The sequence below is a fragment of the Coenobita brevimanus genome, chromosome 92, assembly GCF_032717465.1.
Source record: "Coenobita brevimanus isolate Jiangsu-jjx chromosome 92, ASM3271746v2, whole genome shotgun sequence".
Classification (NCBI taxonomy): domain Eukaryota; kingdom Metazoa; phylum Arthropoda; class Malacostraca; order Decapoda; family Coenobitidae; genus Coenobita; species Coenobita brevimanus.
The window spans coordinates 15,822,249-15,841,694 of record NC_137045.1 but is presented as its reverse complement, the minus strand read 5'-3'; the positions used below and the strand labels follow the sequence as shown (position 1 = coordinate 15,841,694).

The 19,446-nt window shown below is 44.5% G+C and overlaps 1 protein-coding gene across 1 annotated transcript in view; it reads right to left on the bottom strand.

The window, feature by feature from the left end:
• The window catches only part of LOC145412102 (neuroligin-4, X-linked-like), a 204,794-nt gene extending 190,348 nt beyond the window's left edge, over positions 1-14,446 (bottom strand). The window contains exons 1-3 of the mRNA XM_080282019.1: positions 14,407-14,446; positions 13,431-13,574; positions 4,622-4,646 (exon numbers count right to left, since the gene is read on the bottom strand). Of these exons, the coding sequence (XP_080138145.1) occupies positions 4,622-4,646; positions 13,431-13,574; positions 14,407-14,446 (209 nt within the window). The remainder of the gene's footprint in view (positions 1-4,621; positions 4,647-13,430; positions 13,575-14,406) is intronic.
• Between the last annotated feature and the right edge of the window lie 5,000 nt (positions 14,447-19,446).

Below are 19,446 nucleotides of genomic sequence, written 5' to 3'. Positions count from 1 at the left end.
CGATTGAAAAAAAAAAAAAAAGGAAGAAAAAGGGAACTCCAAAGTAATGATGATTAATTTATCGATAAACCCATTTTTTATCTACTTATTTTTTTTATCTCCCTTTTGTCTTTTTTTCTTTTCCCTTTTGTTTTTCGTATTTTTTTTCTTTTTTCATATATTTCAACTTCCCCAACTTAGCATATTTTCTTCTTTCTCTTTTTTTTTTAATTTGTCTTGTTTTTTCTGCTTCCTGATTATTTTTATATTTTTCTCATCCCACTTTCTTTCGTTATCTGTTTTCTTCACATTTCTTCCTCTGATTATTATACTTTTTTCTCGCTCTTTTTTTCCCTCTGTGCTCAGTTTTCCCCCAGTTATCTGCTTAATTTTTTTTCGTATTCGTTCCTTCTTTGTCTATTTTTTCTTCCTTCCTGCCCAATTTCTCATTTTCTTCCATTCCCTTCTTTCGTCACCATTTTCTGATTATATTTCTATTTTCCCTTCTCTTTTCGGCATTCTCTTCCTATTTCTATCCTTCCTCTTCCTATTTTTCCTTCCTTTTCTTATTTTTCCATCCTTTTCCTATTTTTTTCTTCCTCTTCCTCTTTTTTCCTTCATCTGTTTTTTTACCTTTTCCTATTTTTCCATCTTTTTCCTATTTTTCCTTTCCTCTTCCTCTTTTTTCCTTCATCTATTTTTTCCCTTCCTTTTTCATTTTCTCCCTTCCTCTTCCTATTTGTTCCTCCTTTTTCCTATTTTTCCCTTGTGTTCCTATATTTTCCTCCCCCTTTCCTTTTTCTTTCTTTCTTTTTTCTCCTTTCTTCCAATTTTCCTTCCTTTTCCTATTCTTTCTTTCCTCTTCCTATTTTTACCTTTTTTCCCCATCCTTTTATTCGTTTTCTCCCTGTTCCTGCTTTTGTTTGATTCCTTCCATCCACTTAGATCTTGATAGTAGTTTTTCTTGTGTCTCCTCTTCCTCTCTCTCTCTCTAGCAATTCTGTATTTCTTTTGTATTGTGAGGGGCAAATCTCTCTCTCTCTCTCTCTCTCTCTCTCTCTCTCTCTCTCTCTCTCTCTCTCACCTTTTTTCCCCTCCACTCTCACGCCTCCCGCATCCTTTATCCATTTTACACACACCCACGGTTTTATTGTTTTTTTCTGTTTCTTGTTTTCTCTTTTATTTCATCGAGTTTGCTTCACTTTCATTACTTTACTCTTTTTTTTTTTTTTAGTTTCTCCTCCTCCTCCTCCTGCTCCTCCTCCTCCTCCTCCTCCTCCTCCTCCTCCTCTTGACACCTTTTGTTCTCTTTATTTCCTTTTATTTTCTCCTCATTTCTGTTTGTACTCCTCTCCCCCTCCCTCGTTCCCACTCTCATTTTTTATTTTTCTCTCTCTCTCCTTCATCTCCCCTCCCTCTTCTTTTTCCTCCAGCTCCACTTTCTCCTCTTTTCTCCCACCTCCTTCCTCTCTCGTCCTCTTGGGCACGTCTTCTTTCTCTCTCGTCCTCTTCCTTTGCTCTACTTATTCCTCTCTCCTCCTCGTCCTTCACCACCCTCTTCCTCTTCTTCGTCTACTCGTACTTCGCCTCCTTCTTCCTCGTCTTCTTCTCCTCCCTCTTCCTCTTCTACTTCTCGTCCTTCACCTCCCTCTTCCTCTCCTTCCCCTCCTCGTCCTTAACCTCTCTTTTCTCTTCTTCTCGTCCTTCACCTCCCTCTTCTCCTCTTCGTCCTACTCCTCCCTCTTCTCTTCTCCTTCTACTCCTCGTCCTTCACCTCTCTCGTCTCCTCTTCTTCTCCTCGTCGTTCACCTACCTTTTCTCTTCCTCTTCCCCTCGTCATTCACCTCCTTCTCCTCATCTTCTCCTCCTCGTCTGTCACCTCCCTCTTCTCCTCTTCTTCTCCTCGTTATTGACTTCCCTCTTCTCCGCGTCATTCACCTTCTTCCTCTTCTTCTCCTTGTGTGTAGCTTCCACGTTATGTCCACAGACTTCCCATTAACTCAATGTAACTGGTTTATAATGTCATGCCGTAACTATTATTTTATTTGTTTACTTTCTCTTTCAGGTTACTCTATCGGGTAGCTTATAGATAAAGTATTATAGAATGTGACTTTTCCTTTCCAGTGTTTCCTATAAAATTTCCATGTCAGTTTTTCCATGCTGCATGGTGGTTTTTCTCACTTTTTCCTGGAGGGTTTGGTGGTGGGGGGAGCCTTCTTGCTTTCCTATCCTTATCCTTCAACATGTAGAGTTAGATCTTGTAGTCATAGTTTTCTCTAACAAGCAGCCTCGAAGGGACCATAAGGTCTGTTGCTGTTTGCTTTCCTGTGTAATCCTGTGTAATCCTTCATCCCTATCTTATTTTCCCTCTCGTCCTTCACCTCCCTTTCCCTCCTCTGCTCCTTGTCCTTCACCTCCCTCTTCCCTTTCTGCTCCTCGTCCTTCACCTTCCTCTCCCTCTTCTGCTCCTCGTCCTTCACTTCCCTCTCCCTCTTCTGCTCCTCGTCCTTCACCTTCCTCTTCCTCTTCTTTCCCTCCTCCTGCTGCCCCTCCATGCTTCATAGTCCCGTGCCAGTGGCCAATGCAATAAATATCCCCCTACCTTGCTTCGCACGTGAGTTGCCTTCAGCCCTCCATTCCATTCCTTCTTACCCCTTTCCTTCTTTTTTCTCTTATTTTCCCGTTTCTGGCCTTCCCTTCCCTGTTTTTTTTTTTCTCTTCCTTCCCTCTCTTTCGCCCCTTGTGGACCCATCCCCTGCCTTTCTTTCATGGCTTTCTTCATCACTACATTTTCTTCCCTTCCATTTTACTCCCCCTCTTATTTTCCACTTTTATTTTCCACTTTTCCCTTCCCTTCCCTTCTCCCCCTTTCCTTTCCTTCCCTTCGCATCCCTTCAGTTTCCTTTCGTTTCCTTGCCTTTCTCTCCCTCCTGTCTCCACTCGTACATTTTCTCTCCTACACCTTGTGTCTCTATTCCCCTTTACTTCCATTTCTGTCCGTTTTCTTCTCCTTCCGTTTTTTTTTTTCCAGTTCCTTATTCCCTCATTTCTCTTCTCCCATCTCTCTCTCTCTCTCTCTCTCTCTCTCTCTCTCCATCTGGGTCTAAACGAGGTGACTAAACAACGCTGGGATTGTGGCAGAGTTTGTTATGCCGTGAGGTTGAGGAAACTTTGACTACGGGAGTGTGTGTGTGTGTGTGTGTGTGTGTGTGTGTGTGTGTGTGTGTGTGAGAGAGAGAGAGAGAGAGAGAGAGAGAGAGAGAGGGAGAGAGAGAGAGAAAGGGACTGTTTTTCTCGGCCTCTGTCTGTTCCTCCAGTTTCTTGTCTGTCACTTTTTGGTACAATTAATGCAGACCACAGCACTTTTTATCCAATCTCATATCTGTCTCTCTATCTGTATATCTGTCTGTCTATCTCTCTCTTTCAATTTGGCTCTCTAAAAGTTTTTCGGTTCCTTTTTTCTTTGTTTTTTTCCTGGTAAGAACTTATATTCGGTAGATTTGTTCACAGTATCTTTAAGACTCAAGATTATCAGCTTAATTCCTACTTTCTACCGTTCCCATAAAATTTTCTCTAAGCGTCCTTACCCAGAATTACTCTTTTTTTTTTCTAGTACAGTTTATGGTGGGTGTGGCGAGAGAGAGAGAGAGAGAGAGAGAGAGAGAGAGAGAGAGAGAGAGAGAGAGAGAGAGAGAGAGAGAGAGAGAGACTTCCGCCGTATTCCCCCCCCTCCCCTAAACTTATGTGATTATGGGCCAAGTTTTTGTGTTGGTGTTATGGCCTTATCACCTCTGCGGGATCGTTAAGTCTGTGTGGTTTATGTAACTATATGTACAGCTGCCCCTGTTTCGTAGTTCTTTGTCTTTTTTTCTTCTCTTTTCTTTATTTTTCTTAGATTTTGTGGTATATTTTCTTTCTTTTCTGTCTTTTTTCTTCTCTTTTTCTGTCTTGTATTTTCTCTGTCTTTTCTTTTGTTCTCTTTTTCTTAATTTTGTTTTGGTTTGTTTAAAGGTCTTTGTGGGTGTTGTCTAGTTCTTTTCCCTATTCTCTTCACTATTTTGTCTTTCCTTTTCATTTCCTCATTTCACTCTAAATTTTCCCTTTTTTCCTACTAGTTACTTTACCCGAGTTTTCTTCTTCTCCCTTTTCCACTCCTGTCTCTTCTCCCCTGCTCTCATCTTCCCTTCTCTCGTCTTCCTTCCTGTCATCTTCCCCTCCCCTCCTCTTCCCTCATCTTTCATCTTCCCCTCTCTCTTCCCACCCTTTTCCTTCCCTCCTCTTACTCTCTCTTTTGTTTCCACACCTTCCCCTCCTTTCGTTTCCTATCCTGCTTCCTTTCTTTCTCTCTTGGCATTTCCTCTCAGCTCTTCTCCTCCTCTCCTCACTCCTCTTCCTCTTTTTATCCTGTTTCCTTCCCTTCTCACATGCCTTTTCGCCTCCTCTCCTCTCCTCTTTCCTTTTCCTCTGTTTATCCTATTTCCTTCCTTTCTCAATTGCCATTTCTTCTCCTCTCCTCTCCTCTTTCTTCTTCCTCCGGTTATCCTGTTTCCTTCCCTCCTCTCTTGTCTGTTCCTCTCCACTCTTCTCCTCCTCTCCTCTCCCCTTCCTCCGGACCAGATCGATTACCATTTTCATAACTAACATCCTGTGTTCGATTATCGGGGCCCCTGTCAATAAAGATAAATAAGTTATAAATAAGGAGGGTAAAAGGGGAGGGGGGGGGAGATGCTTCGAATTTCACCCTCCCTGAAGTGGTGGGTCCTCAAGTGTGTGTGTGTGTGTGTGTGTGTGTGTGTGTGTATGTAGGGTGGGGGATATTCAGGCTTAACCCTCTCTGGACGATGATTTTGGTCTCGTTTGATGATGCATTATTCATTCTTACAGCTGACAGACCAATTTAACAACCCATTAATCTTGTTTTATTTTTCTTATTTTTTCCTATTTTGGGGGAGTTTTTTTTTTTTTTTTTTTTTTGTAGGGGTTAGCGATGGCTTTGTCTAACCCCTCCAGTTCCAAAAGCCTCCCCTAAGCTGAATAAAATCGTCTGGAGGTAGGAGAAGTTGAAGGAGAAATGCCTAATCAGATTAAAGGAGATAAACAAGGTCTCCTCCTCCTCAGCCCCTTCTCCTTAAGACATCCTCCTCCTCCTTTCAAGACGCCCTCTACCTTGACACACATTTCCTTAAAGTAGAGTATATATTCTTAAGGTACTTTCCTCTTCCTTCTTGAGATGTCGTCCTTAAAGATAGGCGTATGAGAGAGAGAGAGAGAGAGAGAGAGAGAGAGAGAGAGAGAATAAGGAAAATGCTTGTTGTGTTAGGGGAGAAATATGCTCCGTGTGTACGTGATTTTATAGGGGTATTGAAAAATGATTAGGGAAAAGGTTCTGGTCTCTCTCTCTCTCTCTCTCTCTCTCTCTCTCTCTCTCTCTCTCTCTCTCTCATGTTGTTTCTAATCTTTTCTTGATAACCTATTTCCATTTTTACTACCTGAGTTTCCAACTAACCAATCTCTCTCTCTCTCTCTCTCTCTCTCTCTCTCTCTCTCTCTCTCTCTCTCTCTCTCTTACATAACACTCAAGCCTTCATTAAAAAAATAAAAACAAGCGTCTCTTGATTGAAAGTCATCATCATCATCATCATCATCATCATCATCATCATCATCATCATCATCATTATGAAGGTAGAGGAGGGAGGGGGAAAAAAGGGGTTATGGAGGGAACGAGAGTTAAAGGTGAGGAAGTATAAGAGAGAGAGAGAGAGAGAGAGAGAAGAAAATGAAGAGGGATTGTTGCTGTTGTTGGTGGTGGTTGTTGGTGGTTGCAGCAGTTGTGATGGTGGTGGTGGTGGTGGTGTTAGTGGTAGCTGTAGTAGTGGTAGTGATGGTGGTGGTTGTGGTAGTGGTAGTGGCGGGAGTGGTGGTGGAATCTGGCGTGTTGGGTCGTGTTGTGGTTTTTTACAGCTGAAGTTGAGGATAAAATAGCTGAGATGGGGGGAGGGGGAGTGGGGGAGGGAGGGAGAGGGGAGGGAAGAGAGGAGAGAGTGGAGAGGGGACGAAGGAAGGAAGAGGAAAAAGTGGTGGCGAGGAGAGGAAGAGAGGGAAGAGGTAGGAGAGGAAATGGGAGAAGAGAATGGCTGGAGATGGAGAGAGGGTGAAATAGAGATGGAATCGAGAATGGGGGAGAGGAATGGTGAGTGATGGAGAGGGACAGGTCTATCTCTCTATCTATCGTATTTATCTATCTGTTTATCTCTTATCCTTCTTTCTGTCTGTCTGTCTCTTTATCCATCTGTCTGTCCGCACGAAAATTTTTTTAACATCGGATTATATTCATTTATGGACTGACCTCCGGGACGGCAGGGGTTAAGGACAAAAATCTGAGCTACACACACACACACACACACACACACACACACACACACACACACACACACACACACACACACACACACACACACACACACACACACACACACACACACACTACGCGTGGTACATCTTCTTGGCCTGACTGTGTGTGTGTGTTTGAGTGAGCTTGAGTGAATGGTGAGAAAGCCATTTTTAACAGGAACGAATGAAATCCCATTAGGGTCGTGTAGCCCAGGGAAAGGATGAAGGCCCGGTGATTTATGGCGGGGGAGGGGGAGGTTGGGGAGAGAAGGGGAGGGGAAGCGAGGGAAGGGGAGGGGGAGGGAGAGGGGGACGTTGCAAGGGGAGGGGAGGGGGAAGTTGCAAGGGAGCATAAGTACATGTCTTGCAGTTGAGGTGAGTTGAGGTTGAGGTGGGGTTAGTGGGCGTGGGAGGTAGGGGACGGGGAAGTGAGGGAGGGGGAGGGATGCTTTGGGAAGGGGATGTCCAGCGGGGAGTGGGGTGGGGGAGGGAACGTGAGAGTATCAGAGTATGTGAGGATGGGAAGAGTTGGGGGTGAGGTGGGGGAGGGTTGCTGCAGGAGGTGGGGGTTCGGGGATGGAGGGGGTGGTGGTGGTGGTGGTGAAGGGGGGAGGCTTACGGCGAGTGGATGAAGGAGGATTTAGAGATGGGTGTACATGTGTGTGTATGGGGGGGAGAGGGAGTGGGGAGATGGGATGCATTGGAGGTGGGGGTACTGGGGAGTAAGATGGTGGTTGTGGGGAAGTAGGGGAGGGAGGGGTTAAGGGATGTTTCAGGAGTCGAGGGGGTTAAGTAATGGGGGAAAAGGATGCATGCTGGAGGAGAGAGAGTAGGTAGGGGCAGGGAGGAAGGGTGAAGGGGAAATCAGGGCTTAATATGGCTTCCGGAACCTGTTGGGGTGAGGGGGGGATGCAGGGGTGAGGGGGGATAAAGAGCGGTGAGGGGGGGATGCAAGGGTGAGGGGGGATAAAGAGGGGTGAGGGGGGCATGGGAGGGGGGTCAGGGGGCGATGCAAGAGTCTATGTGCACAGAGGGACGCCAGATTACCATAGTCCATCCTCACAATTCCCGTTTTTCATTTTTTTTTCTTTTTTGGTTTGTGTCGTTTTTTGTGTGTCCCATTCTCTTCATGGGCCAATAATCCCGTTCCCTGAGGCTCGGAACTCCTCTCACGCACCTATATTTTTCGTCACACACCTTTACAAGCCGCTACCTGGGTACTAATATCAGTTTATGTATTTTTCTTACCCACACACAGACTCTCTCTCTCTCTCTCTCTCTCTCTCTCTCTCTCTCTCTCTCTCTCTCTCTCTCTCATAACTTCCAGTCTTCCTCAGATCTCGACGCTACCCTTGTCATATTACTTTCTTGTTTGCCACTTTCCTGTGATATCTGTATTTCAGATCCACGTGTCCTTTGACTCTCTCTCTCTCTCTCTCTCTCTCTCTCTCTCTCCCTTCTATATTTTTTCGGAATGATAAGTTTCCTGAGCACCTCCTCTTTTGCGAATTATTTTCTAATATTACGCCATTGATACTTTCCCTAAGCTTCCTTCATATATTTCTCACTTTACTGTTAATCAAACCTTCACAAAAAATATAACCCTAGCGAGAAAAAAAAAATTACGAGAAAATAAGCAAAAGCATTGTGGTATGGAGCTTTTGAACGATCATTTATGGAACGCTTGTAATTGTTAGATATCAGCCTGCATCCCACATAACATAGCACAGTTAGCAGATATATAGAAAAGTCTGACATGTTCAACTATTATCGCATACCTCAAAATTTATCGTCAGTCGCTACGGCCTTTTCCAGACTTCCGCTCACCCAGTCTTAAGTCTATTCTCTTCTCCTCCCTCATCCATTTTACCGAATTTCTTCCACATTTTTCCTTTCCCTTCTTTTTCCCCTCTCCCTTCCCTTCTTGTTTTACTATCCTTAGCAGATCTCGTAGTCATAGTCTACTCTGTAACAAGCAGCCTCGAAAGGACCATAAGTTCTGTTGATGTTTACTTTCCTTTGTATTCCTTCCCCTTTCTTTCCCTCCCCTCCCTTCATCTTTCCTCTCTTGAGATTCACTTCGTCCTCAAAGCCAATTTCCTCCCCCGAATATCTCCTCCCCCAGTCCAGTCCAGCTTTCTCTCTCTCTCTCTCTCTCTCTCTCTCTCTTTCTCTCTCTCTCTCTCTCTCTCTCTCTCTCTCTCTCTCTCTCTCTCTCTCTCTCTCTCTCTCTCATCCTCTGCCCACACCACTCCCCACATTCTGTTGCCCATTTTACCCTTTCTCCACCTCCACACACTCCATTCCCCTCCCCATCTCTCCACCCTCTCCCTCCCACTCTCTCACTTCTCTCCCCCTCACCCCGACCCAGCTTCTTCATCCCTCACCTCTTCTCTCGCTTTCACTCCTCCACCCCTCACCTCTTCTCCCCCCGTCACCCCTCTCTCCCCCTCATCCCCTCTCTCCCCCTCACCCCCTCCTCTGCCATCTTATTCAGGCGGAACCCAAGGAGTCTGGGGTTAATTAGACTCTCAGTAGTGGTGGTGCTGAAATGGTGGTAGTTGTGGTGGTGGTGTGCAATGATGGTAGTTGTGGTAGTGATGTGCGATGGTGGTAGTTGTGGTGGTGGTGTGCGATGGTGGTAGTTGTGGTAGTGGTGTGCGATGGTGGTTGTGGTGGTGTTGGGGTGCGATGGTGGTAGTTGTGGTAGTGATGTGCGATGGTGGTAGTTGTGGTGGTGATGTGCGATGGTGGTAGTTGTGGTGGTGGTGTGCGATGGTGGTAGTTGTGGTGGTGGTGGTGGGCGACGGTGGTAGTTGTGGTGTTGGGGTGCGATGGTGGTAGTTGTGGTAGTGATGTGCGATGGTGGTAGCTGTGGTGGTGGTGTGCGATGGTGGTAGTTGTGGTAGTGGTGTGCGATGGTGGTAGCTGTGGTGGTGGTGGTTTGCGGTGGTGGTAGTTGTGGTGGTGGTGGGCGATGGCGGTGGTAGTTGTGGTGTGCGATGGTGGTAGCTGTGGTGGTGGTGTGCATTGGTGGTGGTTGTGGTGGTGGTGGTAGTTGTGATGGTGGTGGTGTGCAATGGTGGTAGTTGTGGTGGTGGTGGTGTGCGATGGTAGTAGTTGTGGTGGTGGTGTGCGATGGTGGTTGGTGGTGGTGTGCGATGGTGGTAGGTTGTGATGTTAGTAGTGTGCGATGGTGGTTGGTGGTGGTGTGCGATGGTGGTAGGTTGTGATGTTAGTGGTGTGCGACGGTGGTAGTTGTGGTGGTGGTGTGCGATGGTGGTAGTTGTGGTAGTGGTGCAGAAATGACAGAGAAAAAAAACAATATTACGGCTCTGCATCCTTTCTGTGGAACTTCTTCGTGACTAGCACCATATTCTAGCGTTAATTTAGTGCTAGAAACGAATATTCAAGATGGAGACATGGCAATTTTAGGCCAAGTTAAAGTGAAAAGAATATAGTTAATGTTTTGGTGGTAATTTTGGGTTATAAATAGTAAAATAATGGTGTACCGGATCTGAAATAGTAGTAGTAGTAGTGGTGGTAGTAGTAGTTGGAGTTGTAGTAGTAGTCGTATTATTATTATTATTATTGTTGTTGTTGTTTTTATTATTATTATTCGTAGTAGTAGTAGTAGTGGTAGTTGTAGTAGTATTTATTGAAATGTTGGTTAATGTTGGTGATAGTGGTGACAATTGTGGTAGTGGTGGTAATGGTAGTGATGATCGTATGGAAAGTTGTATAAGAATAGTGACTATCAAATTCTCTCTCTCTCTCTCTCTCTCTCTCTCTCTCTCTCTCTCTGTTATGTAAGCGAGAATGTTGGTAGGCGAGGGGTGATGGTGGTAGTTACAATTCGGCACCCTGGAAATACCCATACTGAGACCGATAACGAGACCATTAGAGGTACTGTAGATGGTGGTAGTCGTGGTAGTAGTGGTAGATGGTGGTAGTTGTGGTAGGGATGGTGGTGGTGTCGTAGGAATGGTAGGAGGTGGTGGCAGATGTGGTAGTGACTGTGGTGGTCGTAATAGGAGGTTGTGGTAGTTGTGGTAGTGAGAAAGATGGTTGTTACTGTGGTAGTTGTGGTAGGAGATGATGGTAGTTGTGATAGTTGTGGTAGTGAGGAATATGGTTGTAACTGTGATAGTTGCAGTAGATGATGGTAGTTGTGGTAGTGGTGGTAGTAGTGGTAGTGGGTGGTAGTTGTGGTAGGAGAGATTGGTAGTAGCGGTACTGGAAGAGATGGTTGTAGTTGTAATTGGTGTTAGTTGTGGTAGTGGTGGGCATGTAGTTGTTGGTGTGTTATGGAGAAAGATATTTAATGATGATGATGATAATTGTTTTTGTTGTGTGATGGTGATAGTGGTGGTAGGGGATAGCGGTGGTTGTTTGGTTTAAATAAGTGGTAGCTGTGAGTGGTGTGGTTGTGAAGGTAACGATGGTAGGGGAGAGGTTTAGGAGGTTGTGTGTGGTGGAAAAAGAGGTGTGGATGATGATGATAATGATGATGATGATGGTGATGATGTTTGGTGGTAGTTGTGGTGGTTGTGGTGGTAAAGAGGGGACATATATACAAGGTAGGGGTGCTTGTGATGGTTATAGTGGTGGTAGTAGTGGTTGAAACCTATTGGTTGTGGTAGGGAAGGTGATGTGGTAGTGATGATGATGGTGGTGGTTGGAAAAGAAATATTGGTGATGGTAATGGTTATAGTGGTGATGGTGGTAGTTAGGGAAGTGAAATGGTAATAGCGAGGCAGAGAATGGTGGTTGCAAAGGTGGTGATAGTGGTAGTTTGGATGCAGATGGTGGTAGTACAAGGGTGATGGTGTGTGTGTGTGTGTGAGAGAGAGAGAGAGAGAGAGACGATGATGTTGGTAGGTGAAGTCCGATGTTGGTAGTGGCAGATATTGGGAGAACAGTTAAGAATTGTGGTAGGTAGTGAGGGAAACAACAGTGGTAGCAGAGGTGAGGATTGTGGTAGTACAGGATGATGATAGTGGTAGTACAGATGCAGATAGTGGTAGCAGGAGGATAGTGGTAGTTGTACTGAGAGAGAATCGTGGTGGAGAGAGGGAATGGTGGTAGTTAGGGAGGTGAAATGGTGGTAGGGAAAGGTGGTAATGTTGGTAGCAGAGGTGGTGATGGTGGTAGGTGGATATGGTGGTAGTAGAAGCGTGACTGTGGATATGAGAGAAGGAAATGTTGGTTGATGGAGATGAAATTGTGGTAGGGATGATGGGAATATCCGTAGCGCAGGTGAAGATAGTGGTAGTAGAGCTGTGGATGGTGGTAGGAAGGTTGATAGTGGTGGTAGGAAGAGTGAGAATGGTGGTAGTGAGAGAGAGAATGTTGGTAGTAAGGGGATGAAATATTGGTTGTGGATATGTTGATAGTAGTAGTGTAAATGTAGATGGTGGTAGTAGCGAGGTAATGTTGGTAGTGAGAGAGAGAGAGAGAATGTTGGTAGCAAGGGGGACGAAATGGTGGTTGTCTAGGTGATGATAGTGGTAGTTTAGATGCAGATGGTGGTAGCGACAGGATAATGGTGGTAATGAGCCGGATAATGTTGGTAGTTAGGGGAGATGCGATGGAGGTAGTGGCAGGCAAGTACTGGTGGCAGGGAGGATGGAAATGTTGGTAGGAGAGGTGATAATTGTGGTAGTTTAGATGGTAAAGTTGGTAGTAGAGGAGCGGATGGTGAAAGTTGAGATATGATATTGGTAGGGAGGAAAGAAATGTTGGTAGAGGAGGTGATAATGGTGGTAGATTGGAGGGAAATACTGGTAGTGGAGATGCGGATGGTGGTAGTGTAGGTGAAAATGTTGGTAGTAGAGATGGTGGTAGTTGAGATGTAATGTTGGTTGTGGTAGGTAATGGGACAGGCAGTCAAGATAGTGGTAGGGAGGCTATTGTTGCTGTTGTAATTGTGTGTGTGTGTGTGTGTGTGTGTGTGTGTGTGTGTGTGTGTGTGTGTGTGTGTGTGTGAGAGAGAGAGAGAGAGAATGACGGTAGCGGAGGTGATGACGGGGGTATTGTAGGTGCAGATGGTGGTAGTAGTGACTGTGTATATGTATGTGTGTGTGTGTGTGTGTGTGTGTGTGAGAGAGAGAGAGAGAGAGATAGAGAGAGAGAGAATGACGGTAGCGGAGGTGATGACAGGGGTATTGTAGGTGCAGATGGTGGTAGTAGTGGCTGTGTGTATGTATGTGTGTGTGTGTGTGTGTGTGTGTCTGTGTCTGTGTAATTTGTTTGTACTCAAGTGTATGTACGTGAGCACGTCTGTAGGTCTGTTTATGTTCGTGTGTGTGTGTGTGTGTGTGTGTGTGTGTGTGTGTGTGTGTGTGTGTGTGTGTGTGTGTAATGAAAATTTGTATTGCTAAAAGTTAAATTTCCTAATTCAGTTGTCATATGATTCTCTCTCTCTCTCTCTCTCTCTCTCACACACACATTATAATTTATTTATTTATCTATTTACTAACTTCACTATTCATGCACCTAGTTTTAATTTCAGGTAATAATTTCTTTAGCTGATTTAAAATTTGACGAACTAAAATAATCTTCTCAATCTTTTTTTTTTTTTTCTTAATATATGGAATTCCTGTTCCTATTTTAGCCCAAATATTGAAGATGTAAGGAGTGATTTTTTTTTGCTTTCTGTACCCTACCCAAAAAATTTTCCACTGGTATTAAAATTTGGTTTACCTGTGTGATGGATGGTTTCCCCGATATTGCACCTGGGAAAATTTACCTGCAGGAGAGAGGGAGGAACGTTAGTATATATATTATAAAAATAGACGAAAATGAGGATAGAGACAAGAATGAATTATTGTTGGTGTTATTGTTTTATTATTATTATTATTATTATTATTAGTAGTAGTAGTAGTAGTAGTAGTGGTGGTGGTGGTGGTAGTGGTAGAAGAAGAAGAAAAAAAAGAAAAGAGTAGCGATAGAAGTAGTAAAAAATGTAGATAACTAATGTTTTTTTTATTCATCATCATCTTCATCATCATCATCATCATCATCATCATCATCATCATCATCTCCGTATTCATATTCACCTTGTACATCATCATCTTCATTTTCACCTTGTGTTTTACCCTCATCTTCCCTTTCATCATCTGTTTCATCTTCATCTTCATCATCATCTTCATCTTCACTGGTTGACATGAGTGGAATGAGGTGTGGGGAGTGGGTAATGCCGACTGTAACACCATTTAAAGTTGAACACTGTAGCTTACATTAGAGAGAGAGAGAGAGAGAGAGAGAGAGAGAGAGAGAGAGAGAGAGAGAGAGAGAGAGAGAGAGAGAGAGAGAGTGAGAGAGGTAGGTGGGCAAATTGGTTGTTTGGCCCCGCGTCAGGAGCAGATCCCGCCTGAATGTTATTTATTTTTCAAATCCTGTGGGGGGGGAGGCGGTGGTTGAGCCCGGGTGGATGAGTTCTGATGGAAATGGATGATGCATGAGCGCCCCCTGCATCACTGTGTACGTGGATGCGTGTACATGAGTGATTGTGTGTAGGGAATGGTTTGTGGGTCGGTGTACTTGTGTGGCTGTACCCAGGGATTTTGTGTGTGTGTGTGTGTGTGTGTGTGTGTGTGTGTGTGTGTGTGTGTGTGTGTGTGTGTGTGTGCGCGTTGGTGGATGGGTGTGTGAGGATGGGTGAGTGTTCGTACATGAATGACTACGTAGGGGGTTGTTTGTATGTGAGTGGGTGTAGGTGGATGTACGGGTGGGCGTAGTTGATGTCTGCGTGAGTGGGCTGTACGTTTGTGGGTGGGTGTACGTGGATGGATGTGCGCACGTGAGCTGTGGATGACAACACGTGGGTGATGCATGGCTTTACGTGGGAGTTGCATGACCACATAAACTCTCCATATATAGTTCTTCCTTACTGTTGAGTGGAGAGTGCATAACACTACAGATCTTGTGTATATATGTATGTGGGTAGCGGGTGACTATGTGTTTTGGATCATGCATGTTTTTTTTATATGATGCATGACCGTACCACTGATGCATGACCGTACGTGCACTAACATGTCGATAGATCATGCACGAACACAGGAGGCTGATGCATGGTCGTGGGCAAATGGCGCATGAATGGTGATGATGATTATGCAAATGGTTGGAAGCAGCGCGCATGACGTTATACAGGAGTGTGCATGAATTAGAGAGAGAGAGAAAGAGAGAGAGAGAGCCGAGTGTAAATGATGTATGCTGTCCTGGAGTATACATGGCTGGCAAAATTATATGTACGTAATTTTGAATACTTGGGTGTATATATGTATGAATGTATGGTAAATGGTATGTTGTATATTAATGTCTGTCTGTCTGTATGTATGTATATGTGTATACTGAAAGGAAATGCATGAACATGTTGTATATGTGTATGTGTTTAACAAAAAAAAAAACTGAGGATGTATACATAATAGAACTGCATGAACATCAGAAATAGCAATGTGGGTGGGTGGGTGGGTGGGTGGGTGTGTGCGAGGGTGTCTGTGTGCGCCTGGAATGTTATACCACTGAATTTATGGAAGCTGAAAGTGCACGGCCATCCACCAATATCGATGTATAGCCGGGTGAATGTATCGATGTATGGCGATGTATAGCTGAGAGGGGAGAGGGCACTGAATGGGGATGTGTGGGAGTGATGATGGGAGGTGAGATATTTTTATGAGGGGTGGTGAGTAGCGAGGGTGGAGGGTTATCGGGGTGGTGGGTTATCGGGGGCTAAGGTTGTCGGGGTAGATGAGTTTAAACACCTTCAATACGAGGGTCATGTGCCTGTTTTCCACTCTCTCTCTCTCTCTCTCTCGTGTTTAACTATCTCATTATTATTATTATTCCATTATTATCTCTACATTCATCCTCTTTTCCTCTTAACATCCTTTTGCGCAAATTTTCTCTCTTTTTACCTCCTTTCTCTCATTTTCCTCTTAACTTTCTTCTGCGCAGTTTCCTCTTTTCAGTTGCTCTTTACCCTCTCTCTTTCTTTCTGCTCTTTACTTCTGTCTCTCATTTTCTTTTCCTTCCCTTAATATTTCTTAGTCTCCGTGTTGCATATTTTTTCATGTCTTCCATTTTTCTCCTTCTTCATCTTTTCCGTTCTCTCCTTTTTCTTTTTCTCCTCCTCATTTTCTTTCTCCACCTCTCCAAAAATTTTCCTCTTTCCCTCCATCTCTTCTTTCCTCCATCTTCACTCTCCCTTCCTCTCTCCTTCCCTCCATTCATCTTGTGTTCGTCTTTGTCTTGCTCTTGTTTCATTCTCTCTCGCCTCACATTTTCTTTTCGTTTTATTTCTGCCCTTCCTCTCCCTCCCCCGGTCTTCCTCCACTCGCCATTCTTCTTCCCATTTCTTCACGTCTCTCCTTCCCTCTTCTCCCTCCTTGCTTCGCTCACTTCCTCTTAATTCTCTCTTCTCTTCTCCATCCCCCCTTTCTTTCTCACTCCATTTTGCTTTCTGTCCTTCATTCTCCATCCTTCTCCCTTCTCTTTTTCTACCTTCCTTCAATCTCTCTTTTCCCTACTATTTCTCCATTCCTTCTTCCCTTTCTCCTTCCTTCTCTTCTCTCTCTGTTCTCCTTACTCTCTTCCCTTCTCCTCCTTCCCTCTTCACCTTCCTTCCTCTCCTTTGTCTCCTTTGTTTCCTCTTTCTTCTTGATTCCATTCCTCCTCTCCTCTTTCTTCTTGCTTCCGTTCCTCCTCTCCTTCGTCTCCCATGCATACAGGACGAGCACTGAGGCAAGCATGTGCACCTCGGAAGTCACACACACACACACACACACACACACACACACACACACACACACACACACACACACACACACACACACACACAATAACCTACCATGACTGTCGCTAGCACATGGGGTCAGACCAGGCAAAAGAGCACAGCAACTCTCTCTCTCTCTCTCTCTCTCTCATTAATTCCAGCTGTAATAAGGTCATTCCATTCCACTAATTTTTTCTTGCATACAAATTATTAAAGAAAACATGAATATATAAAAAAGCGTATATTTACTTTCAGGTTTATGTTACTGTTTTATTTTCTTTATTAACTGAAAGACTTGCTCTCTGATTGCAGAAATTAAAGAGAAAAAGAGCAGAGAAAAGGGATCTCTTTCCCCCAACTCTCCTCAGCCTTCACCCCAACCATCTTCTAAGGACCTCAAGGTATATCATCTATGTATTTATGTAGATCTCTCTCTCTCTCTCTCTCTCTCTCTCTCTCTCTCTCTCTCTCTCTCTCTCTCGTATTTCCTGTAGCTCAGTGGCGAAATAGGATAAATACTCCTGCCCTACATCCATTCCATAGCACTTCTTCGTGACTAGCACCACGGTCTGATTTAATGTTGTTTTCATTCAGCATTTAAGATTGAAGAACTGCAATTTTTTCGTCAAGTTAAAGTGAACAGAGTGAAGTGAAATAAGGACCTGGATTTTTAAAGTGACGGTTGCGTGTGTGTGTGTGTGTGTGTGTGTGTGTGTGTGTGTGTGTGTGTGTGTGTATGTGTGTGTGTCTTCCTCGTCGGTCCAGGAACAAAAAAAAAAGGAAAAAAAAAAACTATTCAATTTTCCTATGTGTTTTATTTACGTATAATATTAGCTGTCTCGCCACTACTATTTTATTTCACAAGCGTATTTATTTTCAGTTATCTATGTTGGATTAAAAAATATTGTGTGTTTATGTATTATGTATGTGTATATGTGTGTATGAGAGAGAGAGAGAGAGAGAGAGGAAGGAAGGGGTGAAATATACATGAGTAGAGGCTGTAATGGGGTGGACGGGGGGGGGGAGAGGAAGGAGAAACGGAACTACAATTATTTTAGCCTTTCCTCTCTCTCTCTCTCTCTCTCTCTCTCTCTCTCTCTCTCTCTCTCTCTCTTTCTCTCTCTCTCTCTCTCTCTCTCTCTCTCTCTCTCTCTCTCCCCTCGCTCCTCGCATGGTTGGCTGTGAAATATTCGGACGCACTGCCGACAGACACACTAAATATTTACCTACCCTGTTATTCGCAAACTAGAGGACAGAATACGAACTCTTTATCAAGCGTCTGAAAGAGGGAGGGGTTGGGGAAGGAGGGGTTAGGGTGGGGGTTGTGGGAAGGAGGGGTAAAGGTAGGGGGTTGGAGAAGTAGGACGGAGAGGGCTTGGAGAATTGATGGAGAGGAGTGTTTAGGAAGAGGAGGATTGGATTCTGTTCATCTTTAGTCCATCACCTGTTCTCTCTCTCTCTCTCTCTCTCTCTTCCAGTCTAATATTTTTCTTCTCCCTTCCTTCCTTCCTTCTTTCCTTCCGCCCATCCTTCCTGCCTTCCTTCCTTTTCCAGCATTAATATTTATCTTCCTTTTTAATCCATTTCAACCCCTTTACTTTTTCCTTTCTTCCTTCCTTCCCCCTTTACCCACAAGAGGCGAAGTTTGGAGCTGATATGAAGTTGGGGTGATGGGGGTGAGATAGGAAGTTGCTTAGTTGGCGAGGACATGTTGAGGATAATACACACACACACACACACACACACACACACACACACACACACACACACACACACACACACACACACACACACACACACACACACACACCGGGACGTATTCACATGTTCTCGTGGGACTGACCGAGAGAGAGAGAGAGAGAGAGAGAGAGAGAGAGAGAGAGAGAGAGAGGGAGGAAGGCGGAAGAGAGATAGCCGGAGAGATAGTGGAAGATAGGACTGACGGTGGGAAAGTTTAAGAGGAGAGACTGTGAAAGAGAGGGCTGTGGAGAAAACAGATGAGGGGCTGGAGGAAAAGTGGAGAAGTTAGAGAGAGAGAGAGAGAGGCGAAGAGAAATATTATACGAAAATGGTGGAGGGAGGCAAACAAATGTGGAGGAAAGTATAGAAAAAGTGGAAGGAATTATAGTGCAAGTGGACGTAAGGAGAGAGAGAGAGAGAGAGAGAGGTGTTTACAGAGTTCCTCCTCCCCGCCTGGGGCTTGGAGGACTTTTGTACCCCCGTCCTATAATGGAGAACCCAGTGCAATAGGCCTTGCTCACTCACTCGCTCACTTTCTCACTTACTTTTCTACACATGTCCTCTCTCTCTCTCTCTCTCTCTCTCTCTCTCTCTCTCTCTCTCTCTCTCTCTCTCTCTCTCTCTCTCTCTCTCTATTTAAATCCTCAAAATTCTTCCTGCAATAGACAGAATCGAACTCGGGACCACATAGTATCCAGTCCACCAGTGTAGTATAGTCGTCAGTTAAGGAAGCTCCCTAACACCTCTTCCTTACCGATTTATTTTTAGATGCGGCTGACAAATATCGTTTTGAATGTTATTTATGCAGAGTATGGTGATATTGGAATGATTTGAGTACCACAGAGGAGATCGGTAAGGTGTAAGAATAAAAATAAATCGCTTAGGACGCTGTGTTAGGGAGCTTCCTTGACGAAAATGTTGGCTCAAGTGTTGTCAGATTGGAAGGTCGATTTGGCTAGTAACCAAGGAGATTCTTTCCTACCTCATAGCTAAGGGTCATTGAATTTCATGCCACCACGATTTAGTATTCAGGTTGAGGTAGTTAGTTCCATCGTAAAAAAAAAAAAAAGACTAGTAACCAAGGAGACTCACATCAAGCTATGGACCATTTCTGTCAGATAAAAACCAGCTGACTATAATGAGTTTCACATCAGTTTTTTTTTTTTATGTCCATTAATCTATTGCTTCGAGTTCTCCTTCCTCCTCCCCTACATTCCATAATTATCTATCTCCGCTTTGCATCTATTCGTGCCCTTCTGTCCCCCCTCCATCTGTCTATCTATTGTCTATCACTCTGGGTTTCCTCCGCCTCTCCATCACCTCTCTCCATTTCCCTCCCTCCTCCATCATTCTTCCCCCCTCCCTCTCATTAACTTCCTTCACATTTCCTTCGTCATTTCCTTCGCTCTCGTGTTAATACTCTTCTTCCTTCTCTTCCTCCCAGTCTCATTCTCCTTCCTATGCCTCCTACGTCTTTCTTCCCTCCTTCTCTTCTCCCCTTCCTCCTTCCCCTCCTTCCTCCCTTCCTTCCTTCCTGCTTCTCCCTTCCCTCATTTCAACTC